This window comes from Spodoptera frugiperda, chromosome 8, assembly GCF_023101765.2.
Source record: "Spodoptera frugiperda isolate SF20-4 chromosome 8, AGI-APGP_CSIRO_Sfru_2.0, whole genome shotgun sequence".
Classification (NCBI taxonomy): Eukaryota; Metazoa; Arthropoda; class Insecta; order Lepidoptera; family Noctuidae; genus Spodoptera; species Spodoptera frugiperda.
The window spans coordinates 4,826,184-4,839,338 of record NC_064219.1 but is presented as its reverse complement, the minus strand read 5'-3'; the positions used below and the strand labels follow the sequence as shown (position 1 = coordinate 4,839,338).

Genomic DNA, 13,155 nt, shown 5'->3' with positions numbered 1-13,155 from the left:
GCAGAAACTTTAGACTTTTGTAACTGTAAGTTATACAAATATTGATATCACTATTAACGTAATAAGAACAAAGTTTGAATACCTTTATTACTTTTAAGATCTACTTGGATACTGTCTGTAACCACACTTTTAATGTTTATTAAATTGTATGTATGTATTGCCTGTGTAATGTATTTCAATTGTTAGATATATACATATTATATTCCTTACTTGTAAAAAAACGAAACGTATTTTTAAGTCAAGAGGTTTATGAACACATACTTCAAAATTCCAACTTCACGCTAGGCATATTGCAGTTCCGTAGGGATGTGCCGTATCAGGCGTACACCATAGGGACTCCGGACCAGGTCTAGTTAGGTATCTCGGTGCCCCTTATCGGTGCTGAAGATCACCACCAAAAGGCTAGGCGCCTTTTGTAGTTATCCCCTCGTCATCAAATAAAAAGGTATATTGCATGGTACGATAGTCCAAATAAAAAACCATATTCAGGTGTATGTAAACAAATTTATATTTTCTGATTTACATATATATATATTTTACTACATCTGCTTATAAATTCCAATAATTTTATCAAATATATTGCTTTGCTAATTTCCATGAAAAAATACAAAAGTATACTACAATTGCGTTAAGAAAAATCGTCTAGAAAAAATTACATCTCTTATTAAACCTAGATGTTCATATTATGCGTTATTATAATATTTCGAATGAGTAATAAGTTCATAGCAAAAATTGTCGCTTATAAAACCGTAGGCAACGTTGCAGTATTGCACTAGATTATAAATCCATGCTGGTTCATACGATACGTCGTACTGTACATCACTAAATAAATACTCTCCGCTCTCTGCGCGTAGACCATAATACTTTAACGGGAATAACTAAACCTAAAGTAACGACATAAACTCAATATTTGGCTTAGATTTTAATTACAACTACGATAAAGCACATGAAGTAATAATTTGGTCTAAGTTATGCATAATAATATATAATTAAATCGTTAAGTGCCCTTACACTAATTATTGCCTTAAACTAAATTATTTTATTCCAGTGGTCTCTACCTAATAAAGACATCCTAGGAACTCATGCCACGGTCAATACTAACATAGCATTAATATTATAATTGACTTAAATACTTCGTTTACTGTAACAATTGCAATTAGAAAATAGTTAATTTCACGTAGTAACATTAGACAATGTGAGTATAAAATGCAGTCAGTGCATGTATGTACGTTCGAGGATTACAATGTATGGCATGAGCTACGACACAATACATAAGACAAGCGCGCCGGCGACTCGCGCCGCGGACGCTCACAATCACTGGACGTATCACAAAAGGCTTAACAATAATTTTACACTACCAGTACCTAATCCAATGGAACGGTAAGACGTTACATCAACATTGAGCTAACTTACATTCAATATATTAATTATTCTTTAAGTAATATTGCTGTTAGTTTATGGTTAACTAAATATTTCGTACTCGTAATTATTGTATTCCTGAGAGTAGACGTAGTAAATGGCACGAGGTTTATTATGACAAGATACTTTGAGGATCGTTTTAATAAATACTTTTGTGCCGAAATATTCCGAAATGAACAGTGTAAAAGAGATCTTTTACATATTACCTTACAATATAAAACGCACCATCTAATCTAGCCTCGCTAGACAAAGCACAACACGAAAATAAATCCCTGAAATGCTTCAAATAAAACTCTGTTTTATTTAATTTTTCGATCACAATTATTATTTCTGCAGAAATACACATCTATTTATAAAAATATTTTCTTTAGAATGTTATAAAACAGCTCGTAAATTGACTTGAGTAGGCCGGCAACGCTAGGCCGTCACTAACTTTAACAAGACTACGATATAAATACAAAGCACGAGTGAGCAATATGTTACTTAAAATAGAGCTCTCAATAAATAAAGAGAATAGAAATAACCGATCGTCTCACAGTACACCGAACGGCGGAAGAGAACAGGAAAGAGAAAATTCGGCGCTGCCGATGTCCATAAGAGTCGAATAAATAAGTATTGTAGTCTTTAGAAGACGAACAATGTCCGAGGGCCGCGGGCCGCGCGGGCTCAGAGGCTGACGAGGCTGTTGTGGGAGTCGGGCGAGGCGGCGTCGGGCGCCGCGCGCTGCTGCTGGCCGCAGGGGTGCGGGTGCGGGTGCACCGGCGTCAGCCCCGTGCCGCCCTCCATCAGGCTCTCGAAGTTGAACGGGATGCCGTTGCTGGGCGTGCTGATCTCGATGCCCGCTATTTTGTTGTTGCCCAAAGCTTTGTTATTATGTAACTGGAATAAAAAACAACAGACTGTTAGTTAAGTGCATCTAATGCGATGTAAGCTTTCGGTAGGAATTCGTATTTTAATTGAAGCATTGCAAAGGCTAATCATGACATGTATGTTCGTGTGGAAATTTTTTAAGGATAAATTATTCGTCTACTCTTCAATGGGATGTTTGGAAAATTCTTACTCCAAAGTGAATGACATGATAGTTACCTGTGCGGGCGTAAGGGTAAGCGGCACCTGTAATGAGTTGGGTCTATTGGGGCGGGACAGCACGGGGGGCGTGTCCAGGGTCGCAGGCGCAGCGCTCGTCACCGCGGCAAGGTTGGCCGCCGACAACATTATTCTGGAAAACAAAATTAATAATATGTTAAAATCACGGTTTCTGAGACAGTATTCAAAAATATTCATAAATTACGACTACTAGTTATACAACGCAGAAGAAAACAAAGCACACTTACTTCTTGTCATTCGCCGGCGAAGTAAATATATTATCCAACACCAGGACGGGGTCTACAACAGGTTCTACAGCCTCTACTTTGACTCGGACTCCGTCTTCAGGCATCTCTGGGTACGAGTATTCTTGGAAGGGTTTGATGTCAGGGGGGCTCGTCGACCGCTTGCCGAGAGGACAGGACAGCATGTGAGTGTGCAGGATGGATTCCAACTGCTCCCGGTCGTGGTTTAGTTTGCGAATCTCCTCTTGCAGAGATTGTTTCTTCTCCTCGAGCTTGTCAGTCTCCTCCTGCAGTTCGTTGGTGTGATCTAATCTACGTTTGCGGCAGCGAGCGGCGGCCATCTTGTTTCTTTCTCTTCTGATCTTCCTGCGTTCTTCTTCTTCAGGCGAAAGGTCAGTCGGTGCCTTTGTAGGTCTTCGGCCGCCCATGTTCCGCCTCTTGGGGGTGGGCAGACCAGGGCTGCTGCTGCTGTCGCCGCTGGCGGAGAGCGGGCCCGGCGACACGTGCAGCGCCGTCGTCGGGCCCGAGTCGCAGTACCCCACCGAATTCAGGATGCCTGGAATCGCAGAAAAGAAATCGTTAATATTGAACTATATTTTTCTGATATTCATAAAAAAGTAAGTTCTTTTGAACCACTTATGGTGGTCATTCCCAGCTTTTTTTTACTTCCAAAGAAATCTTGTACTAAGACAATGTGGTACGTACCGTAGTTGTTGGCGTGCGTGACTGAAGGTGGTACGAAGCCCGCGTGAGTGGTGGGCTCGCTGCGGCAGTTGGTCAGCTCGATGTAGGTCTGCTCGAAGTTGCGCAGCTGGGTGGGCGTGATGGTGGCCGTGGTGCGGGTCGGGACCCCCGACTGGAGGCCCTCTAGGTTTGCCAACTGGAAACAACAGAAAGAAACTATGAGTTGCGAACTTGTGAGTGGTAGAAACAATGTTTGGACGTTTTTAGATGCATAGTTTCTACTTTCTATAATGTTCCGAACAGCTGATGTAGAAAATTTAGGCCAACTGAGTCATACTTTGTTATTATAAACCCTACATATCTTCAGATACTCTTACTAGCTTCAAGGATAGATATTTAATAAATAATTCGGTAAGTAGTACTGAATAAATCCAATTTGTGCAAGTGAGAGAATCACTTAATAAATAAGCAATATTGTCAAATTATTTAAAAATAGAATAATCTAAAATAGATTTGAATGTCAACCTGTTAAAACTTGTTTCCAAAATTCGAGAACAACAAAATAGTAAAGTAGGCAGACGCCGAATGCATCGTCATCAAAACATGGACCCGACCGAATTATTCGCAGAAGCTTGACTACAATATAACTATTTTAAAACTGATATAATATCTGTAACATTGCAATATAATTCATTGCAAAATTGATATATTTGTTATGCAATATTTATTGTTATGATCGAATACTGCTTGCTTCCACATTCCGATCACAATTTATCAGCAAAATATTTTCACAACATGTGTATCGTATCAACAACATAAACAAAATAACAATTTTATTTACATATTCAAATTGTTAATTAAAACATTCTTCCGTAAATGTAAATAATTTTATGGTGTTTTAAAGGCTCTCTTTATTCCATGACTTTGTTTACCTCGCGAGTCAGCGTAAGTTCAGTGAGTACGCTAATGGCGTGTTCGCTGAAAGCCGACCAATAAATCTGTCACCTAAAAACTGATGTTCTAGTAACAAACGTACTGCTCTCGTTACTTGCGCTGCAAATTACTTGTGATAACGATTTATTAACATAAATTAGTGTTGTTCTAGTTTTGGTACATTATACCGAGCTGTTAATGATTCGAACGCGGAAAGACACCTTTACTCAACAGTCGTGACACTTTGAAATGGAGCAACAGCCAGATGCCTTAATAACCAAGAGGAATCTATACACTCTGGGTGTGGGTCTAGCCTAGCATAGAACACAGCCGCAATATGGCGGTAGGAGATATACCTGCTGGCACCACAGCTCCGTGGCGAGGATGTTGGCGATCTCCAGAGGATCAATGTTCTGCATGTTGCGGTGCTAACTCAACCACGTTTATAATTAGACGCTTACTCTATTGTGTTGCGCTTTTTGCGACGCGACACCTTCGTGCGGTTCGAGTTTGTTAGTCGATTTGTTCGTTATAATCCGCCCTCGCAAAAGTGCAGTAGGTATACTACGTGAGGTCGATCCGTCTGTGCACCGGTGAGTTTGGAGAACACGGGACTTTCTTATAGGGGTCGCGGTAACGCGTGTTTAGGGGCGGATCGTAGGTCGTATGTTGCGAAGTATCGCGTGGAGTATCGTGTGCGCGGGAGTGCGGGTCGTTCGTTCGTTGCGCGCGCGTACGGCGGCCGGCCGCGGCGGATCGCGCGCTACTGAACGCCGCGCCCGCGCTCGCCCGAAATCTTCGCCCACGAGCGACGTCGAATCATTTATTAATAGAATACTCCTCTAACTCCGGAAATATTTCGCATCATTTCGCATCGCACGCGGCGATGGTTACTTATCTGAGGTAACGCTTCGTACTCAAAACAAAGCCTCTGCAAGCCACTCGTGCAATCATCGGCATCAAAGCTTTCGTGTCTTCGGAGAGACACTTCAATTTTGCTTCCTAAGAAGTCAGATCACATTTTGGTGGACAGTTAGGTCTACGGTTTTCGAGCTTTATATAGTGGTATCGATTAACTATTGTAAATTTATGATAGCAGCGGTGACGCCATTGGTGGGCGGGAGGCTCGGTCGGACCTTGCCGCAAGGACGCGTTGGACCCGTGGGCGCGTTCATTATGGCCATAGACGAGCGTCAATACTACCTTAAAAGGAGCGTTGTAAAAGTGCAGAAATCATTTTTGAACATATCGAGTCAATATACAACCCAATATAGTCATTAGTGGTTTGTTAAAATTCCGAACGAGCTTTGCTAAGATTACATTAGAAGTAACTACTAAAGAAACATAAATAATTGTATGAGATAGTGCGACACTGGCGACCTCGTGCATCAGTGCAGGAGACAAAGCAGGCGGCAGTTGCTCCGGAAGGCGCTCTGCCCGGTCAATTACTACAATTGCTTAAATGAAATTCGTCTCAAATGCGCGCGCGCATTGTATAGCTAACATGAACGTTAATTGGTCACGGTGCTTTACCTAACAATTAACCGCCGCTTTATTATCACATTCTTGCTTGTTAGTCTTGGTAATCTCGTTTTTGGGCGTCTGTATCCTTGTTCGCATTTCACTTGACTTTCGTTTATTCGAGAAGTTTCGATTGTACCGTTCTGTAAATCATGTACTGACAAAGGATTTTGCAAGCATGTCACGTTATTTTCTTTGTGTTCGGACCTCTCATTTTATATTACTGTCACAGCGTATAAAGAAATTGTTACCTTGACCTATAGACCGAGTGCGTCATTACTGTGTATTGTACGCTAGGCCTTATTCAAATTTTCTTGGAAGCACTGAAGCATTCCCGATGCGGAGCCCTTGAGGGTTCTCAGAGAGCGTAGTACGCGGTGTTATCGCTGCTAGCACGCCAATGAGATCACCGCTATATCTAGTTGTGACGTATGCACATACAGCTCTCCTCTAATGTTTTGTTCTGTTACACTTTAGCCATTTATTTGTGCCACAATTTTTTGTTTACGTCATGAAACTAATGTAAAGTTTCAACACAAAGATCGGCCATCTTTCCTTGCTAACTTTCCGAGAAATCGTAAGTCACCAATGAATTAATGTAATGAAAATGTCTAAGGTCAAGTAAACATATTATCGTGTATAATTTGCACAATGTTTTTCGAGTAGGTGTTGTGTTGACATCGTCTACTCAGGTTGCGAAATACGGATTTTCTTTTGTCCAGCAAAACTGGGTGAGGTTAGTACGCTCAGTTGATAACGCGAACCGTTATCCGCACGTGTGCCCTCCCACATAATGCAATATATCTAATCATGTGTGCAATGTCCACATGCATTCGAGTTTCACGGAAGATTGTCTTCAGTCGCTTAAATAACGGAAATATTCGTTGGTTGATTAGATGATTAGAACTACAGACTTTGCTGAAAACGTTTTTCGTAGTAAACAATATCTTGTCTCCTAGTGACATCGTTTCAAGTCGGTAATGCGTATCATTTTCCTTGTATATCTTAACAGATATAGGTAGATACCTAATAGTTATCGTATCGGTAATCATTGGCAAGTGCTTCAAGAAAGTGAATTTTATATTTTCCTCATTTGAAAATATAACTAGTTGTCGCGGCGTTTTCCGAACTGAGTCGTCAGAGTTTTATTTAGCGCTGTATCAGAATCGGGGTTCGCGCCGGCTATCCGGGAACGATGTCCGATACCACATCTGCATACTGTTATACATTTTATTGTACAAAACAAATAAAAACATTATCCGGTAAACAATAAAATGAAACATTGATCGGAAACAGAACGGTTTGAAGTTGTGAAGATAGTTTTTTTGCAGATTTTTCATTTTGTGTCAGTTTCTTTTTTATATCTCATGTCCATAAGTAAGAAACAAAGTCCACATCATCACACCACGATGTCAGCAGTAGGAATATAATCTAATTTATTTGTCAGTATTTCATATACAATTAAGACTGGCAATAAGCCAAGATGTTTGATTACAGAGAAAGACATTTAAACCTTATAAAACTGTAATTTCTATGAAAGGCAATGCAAATTTAATTTCCAAGTCGTACTTAGGTCAGAAGAAAAATAGAGGACAACTTTTGAGAATTAAGACGCATATGTCGACGTATTTGACAATAACAAACTTCAGAAGGTGCATGACCCCTTAGAATAGTGCGAAATTAGTATTCGTAAACCAATCGTGTCATACATAAACGGCACCGCGGTGTTTTATATGTATGTATTGTTGTTTGTGTAGCATCAGGGTGGCCTTATATAAGATAGATATTCTCCAAAGATAATATTGTTCGAACTCGTGATTGTTTTATAGATATACATCATAAGGCACACGAATTGAATTGAGAGGATGGTAATATTTAAAATTTAAATAAAATTGTTTAGCTGCTTGACAAACCATTTAAGGTGTAGTAATAGTAAACGTATGATGTTATAAACTATTGATATTGGTGGAAATATTTGTTCCAGTAAAAATAGGGGTTAAAATTCTTCAACTGGTTATTAAACCTAAAAATTTGGCCTATTTGCTAAAAATACGTGTTAATCCTACGAGGCTCAGGATCGGTATGCGTGGCGCGTACATGGAACATGCGCAAGCGCACGTGGCGGCCGCGTGATGCGACAGGTGAGGCACGCCCACCGCACACAATATTTGGTCACCTTTGTAATGAGGTTAGAGCTGTACTTAGGTACTAGGATAGAAGAGATATTTTAGAAATCATTAGAAATGCTATTTAAGAAACTTTGAGAAAAGGTAATTATCATGAAGAATTAAACATACAAAACAAAATATGACAAAATTAAAAGGCTGAATTTTTTAAGTAGAGATTGTAATGAAAAAAAAAACAAACGACACAGACACTCAAACAGTTATTCGATATCCAGATTCCACAGTAGCATTATGTATGTAGTATGTAGTAACCTACATAATAATTATGTAAAATTCCTAGCACGATGCAACTGTTCCCGAGCTGTTCGAAAAGTAGAGTCCGACCGAAACTGGTTTTCCAGCCGAAACCGAAACCGAAACCGAATATTCGGCCGTGGCTTTAGTTTCGGCCGAAACCGAAACCGAAACCGAAACTCACGTGGTCATGTATAAAATTAAGTGGAATACTGAAATTTGGTACATTTTATCGATTATTCTGCATTAATTATTAATTAGGACATGAAATGGAAACACAGTAAGTATATTAATTTTGTTGTAATGATTTATTATTTAATATAATATAGAAAAATATTAATAATAATTTCTGTTGGGCAGTGGCGACCCCACGGACCTGACTCCCGGGAGAGGCCCTACTTTTTAACTCCGGTTAGTACTCGTGACTATCCGGAGTGGCCTCTCCTACCTCACTCTTGCCTTAATCGGCTGGTTTGAGTGGAGATTCACAAGAGTGGAGTTGCCTTCAGCTCCACTTGGGGGAAGGATGTATCCCAGTAAGATGCTGGTAGGGGTCTTGACCGTACTTCCGGGATTGCTCTGATAGCCGTGGGATGCCTCCCCTTCCTCAAGCAGCTCAACGTATGTTGCTCCCCATGCTAGCGGCCGTTTCCGGGGGCCCATTATTGAGTTTGCGAGTCACCCCCTGCCTGTTTATCCGTATTTTTCAATATTGGTCAGGGGCAGGGGCCATAGTCCCCATAGTTAACCGGTTAACTATTCCACAGCCACCCACACCCATATCCCTATCATTTCTTTTTACCACATCTCACAATAGTCCTGCATCAACCGGGGATTATCCTTTGGTGTACTTCCATAGTGCATACAGGGATAATCGCCGGCTGATGTCCCATTACATTTAGATTAAAATTGTTCAACGGGCCTCTGCGAGTTGGCTTCGGCTCCTCGTACGCCTTCCAAAGGTCCGGGACCTTGTGGTCCCGTGATTATGTAAAGAACATAATAATTTTATTATTTTTTCAAATAAAGTTGTCATAGCAAAATGTTTATTAGTTATGAATAATCAAATTACGGCGCACGACAATTCCCGAACATGGCCGCCAAAGCGTTGCTGCGAGAAACGAAGTTAGGGGAGCGTGCACGACAACTTCCGAAATCAGTTTCGGTTTCGGCAAAAATTTCGGCCAATTTTGGCCGAAACCGAAATTGTAGCCGAAACTTGATTTTTGGCCGAAACTCGGCCGAAACCGAAACCGAAACCGAACTTTCGGTCGGACACTATCGAAAAGTAACCTCAATACTATGGAGATACGGAACTTATTGACATCCCTGACCAAAGGCGCCATAAACCACTCTGAAGCGATTACCCCATCAACTTTAAACGCCCCACTACCCGTTAAGACGTGTTCTATAGTAGCCTCTTCGTATCTTGTCGGTTGTCTGAGAGCTCATTAACAGAACGCTAATTGCTCATACTAATAGCAACGCTCTGGCAACTTAGAAAATTCCTTGAACTGCTTCTAAATAAAATAGAGAACAGCTTGTGTTGCACTACTTTATCTAAAGAGGATTTACTGCGCATAATTAAATTGAATTATTTTATACATCTTGGGCACTTTATTTGATTTAAGAACTGTATGTAATTTGAATTAGTAGGCACTCATATCTTGGTATATTGTAATTAGATGGATATCTTAAAATCTGTGTCAAAAAGTGCAGAATAAAAAACAAATATCCTTGATAAATTGTTCGGTCGGAAACGAAAGGTGCACGCCAAGGTTCCGTTAGATCATTATTTGAGTTACAATGCTAATAATGAAGTTGAAATAAGTAAGACCTAGGCAAAAATCTTTTTAGATATAACTAATCCACAACATAGCGGTTACCACACTTTGGATTGATTACAGTGATAGACATGTAACTCGAAAGTAATAAGAATAATAAAATTTTAAAGTGTAGAAATAATAAGAGCAACACATGCAACCGATATGTGGCGCCGCCGACGGCCTGTCGCGACATTGACCGCCACCAAGCGAATAATAAAATAAATCGACGCCCTGGCACCGTGCCAACGTCCCTTCACTTTACCTTTATTGTACTAAACTAACGCTCAAACAAAAACCATCGCTGCAAACACGTAAACCATGAAAAGTGAACTCGTACCTAGCCCGCAATGAATAAAGCACTAAATAGCATTGAACAATTTGCGATTGTACGGACGAGGCGATCGATGCACTGTCGCTTTCCATACTTGCACCCTTCATACCTAAGGGAATTTAAAATGGCATGGGGTTACTTTTTAAATAAACCCACTGATTTTTCCTGCTGTGGGCGGTTATTTTTCTGGGAAGTAGTTAAAACTTGAATATCAGAGCGCAGAGTTATAAGAAGATTAATCTTTGTTGGCACAAAAGAGGTAGTCATTACTGCGACTGCCCGACCGAAATCGACCTTCGTTTTCACGAAAACTGCTCCATTCTGTGTTTCTCGGAAAACCCGCATGACTCACCGTCACTCGCTCTCTATCGCGGGTCACTACGATCGCGTATTTACATTCGTCGTCGGCTCAATTCAAAAACTCGATTACGTTGAATGATTCATTCTGAGCTATGAATCATCGCGTGACATTGGTGAAAATTAAAAAATATTATGTTAGGTAACAAATACGGATTGCAATAACTAGGTGTATTACGAATAACATTATTGTGCGTGAAATATAATCCCTATTAACATGTCCACTTTCCGAGAAAGAAAATACAAGGATTGACAATAAGGAAGCGATAAATAACAAGCTAGATACTGGCATTAATTGCAGATTGTATGAAAAGTGTACAGAATGAATAAAGACAATAAACTAAGTAACAAAGGTTCTGGATCGTCACTTATTAAAATGAAAGATAAGGTTATCTAAAGCGCTGCGTATGGCGCCGAAGCAAGGACCGGATATCGTCCGGAAATGGCGAACATTCCGCGCGGCGCCGACGGCTAACCGCACACTTGTCGAAAAAGTTACGATTTTTTACAGACATTTTGTTCAATAAAATTATTCTTCCGAACACAAAGTGTACTTTGGCACTTTGGTTTTTAGGTCATCTTTTGTTTCGTGTGCAATATTTTGGACAAAGGCCTGGTTAAGTAATTAAGATTGAATTTTACAGAAGGGCATAACGGGTTATCTACAGTGAGAACCGTTTTAAATCGGTATTTATTGTTCTACGCCGATAAGGAACAAGCAGCTGCACGAATGCGGTAGAACAAAGAGGTATAATCCTAACGCGTTAAATGGCAATGCAAATTATATCAGCACGCTAATGGTTATTGTGACTCTTCGCGTTGTTCAGATAACATGTTATACTTGTGAGCATAATCTCGAATTAATTTACTGGAAGGAGTGACGTAATTACGAAATAAATGTAAAGTAAATAATAAAGTGCACTAACCGCCGTACTCAGAGTCATTTAATGGTTACTTAACCCAGTCCTTAGTGATTGTTTTCAGTACAAGGTTTTAAGGAATAGTTTAAGTAACCATTAAATGTCTTTGAACGGCAGTTGGCCGGACGAACCATAAGCAACAACAATAAAAGTAAATAACATTATCCTACAAAATCTACACTACAATAAACCTTATTATTATTTTGGTCGTTTAGATAAACAGTGAGATAGGCAAATCGCTTTAGCGTGTATTTTGTACTTGTCCTGTACTGTTCTTATCAACAAATTATTGGTAAAATAAGTATTTAGGTACAATGTTATCTCTTGATAGAAATACCTACGCTTCTGACGATAAATCCGTCCAGAAAGATTCGATGAGTATAGCTAATAAAGCAGTGAATTAAATGTATACCACGTATTATTAGTCGGGGATCTCAGTAACCCGTCGCCGAGTCGCGACTGCCGGCTTCAGACCGACGCCTACGCAAATGTATTCCTTGTTTTATTCATTTTTTTAATTGCGTCGCCTACATGGCCATCAAAGAAATCTTTGCTGTTCTTAAGGAGCTCATTTGGACTTAAATATACTTCAACGATCAATGCAAGGCAAATTCGCATTATTAAAAAGTTTCAAGTTAATTCCTGGAAATAACGAAGAATTAAAGACTCAGAACGTGCATAATAAAGTATCTCCTTATGTGGAATGGCATTTAAAATAAAATACTAAAAGGTTAGGCGAAGCAGATAAAGAGTATGCAGTCAATGTAGGCATTACTTTCAACCATAACTGGCCGCCAGTAGGTACTTTAGTAGTAGGTAGTAGATAATAAACGAGCCACATTACATGTTGAGAACAAAGTTTATGAAACTCATACAGTCAAATAACATAGTAATTTTTGGATCGCTATGCAAAAATATGACCACTGTTTCACTTTGTCAGTGCACATTTAAAGTAACATTGTAAAACATAACGAAACAGTTATAGTAGGCGACGTACAGACGGATAGACAGACAAAGCCATTGTCTCGGTGCTCGCTGTGTTTGGCGGCACTTATGCTAATTTCTTTTGAGGTACACTTCGAGCCTTCATTGCGGACAAACACAACGCTTTATTACCTGCAATATTTTAACGAAATATAACACCGTGCAACCGATACCTAGCTATGAATATTAAATAAGTACGCATAAACTGTCGCCTGAGACGTATTAAAAAAGCCTTTTCTTATTTGTGAGAAAAATTGCACTTATTACGAGGCTTTAAATAGTTTCGTGGAAAATTCCGTTTATATGGTAAACAAATCATGATGCAACCTTATAAAACATTTGTATTACTGCAAAATCCTTGCAACAACAGTTGTCAAAGGATCCCGTTAATCTGTTACAAAGTGGGCTCAGCTGCGCGTGCGCAGTTGA

General features: G+C 39.8%; 1 protein-coding gene across 3 annotated transcripts in view; it reads right to left on the bottom strand.

Annotated features, from left to right (window-relative positions):
* Positions 1 to 484: 484 nt before the first annotated feature.
* The window catches only part of LOC118275925 (transcription factor kayak), a 34,939-nt gene continuing 22,268 nt past the window's right edge, over positions 485 to 13,155 (bottom strand). For 2 of the 3 annotated variants that reach the window (XM_035594054.2, XM_035594056.2), the window contains exons 2-5: positions 3,456 to 3,630; positions 2,754 to 3,306; positions 2,506 to 2,638; positions 485 to 2,298 (exon numbers count right to left, since the gene is read on the bottom strand). In XM_035594054.2, coding sequence (XP_035449947.1) covers positions 2,086 to 2,298; positions 2,506 to 2,638; positions 2,754 to 3,306; positions 3,456 to 3,630 — 1,074 coding nt within the window. In that variant the 3' untranslated portion in view covers positions 485 to 2,085. Of the gene's footprint in view, positions 2,299 to 2,505; positions 2,639 to 2,753; positions 3,307 to 3,455; positions 3,631 to 4,723; positions 5,144 to 13,155 lie in introns of those variants that run through there. The other variant, XM_035594057.2, reaches the window with a different exon arrangement.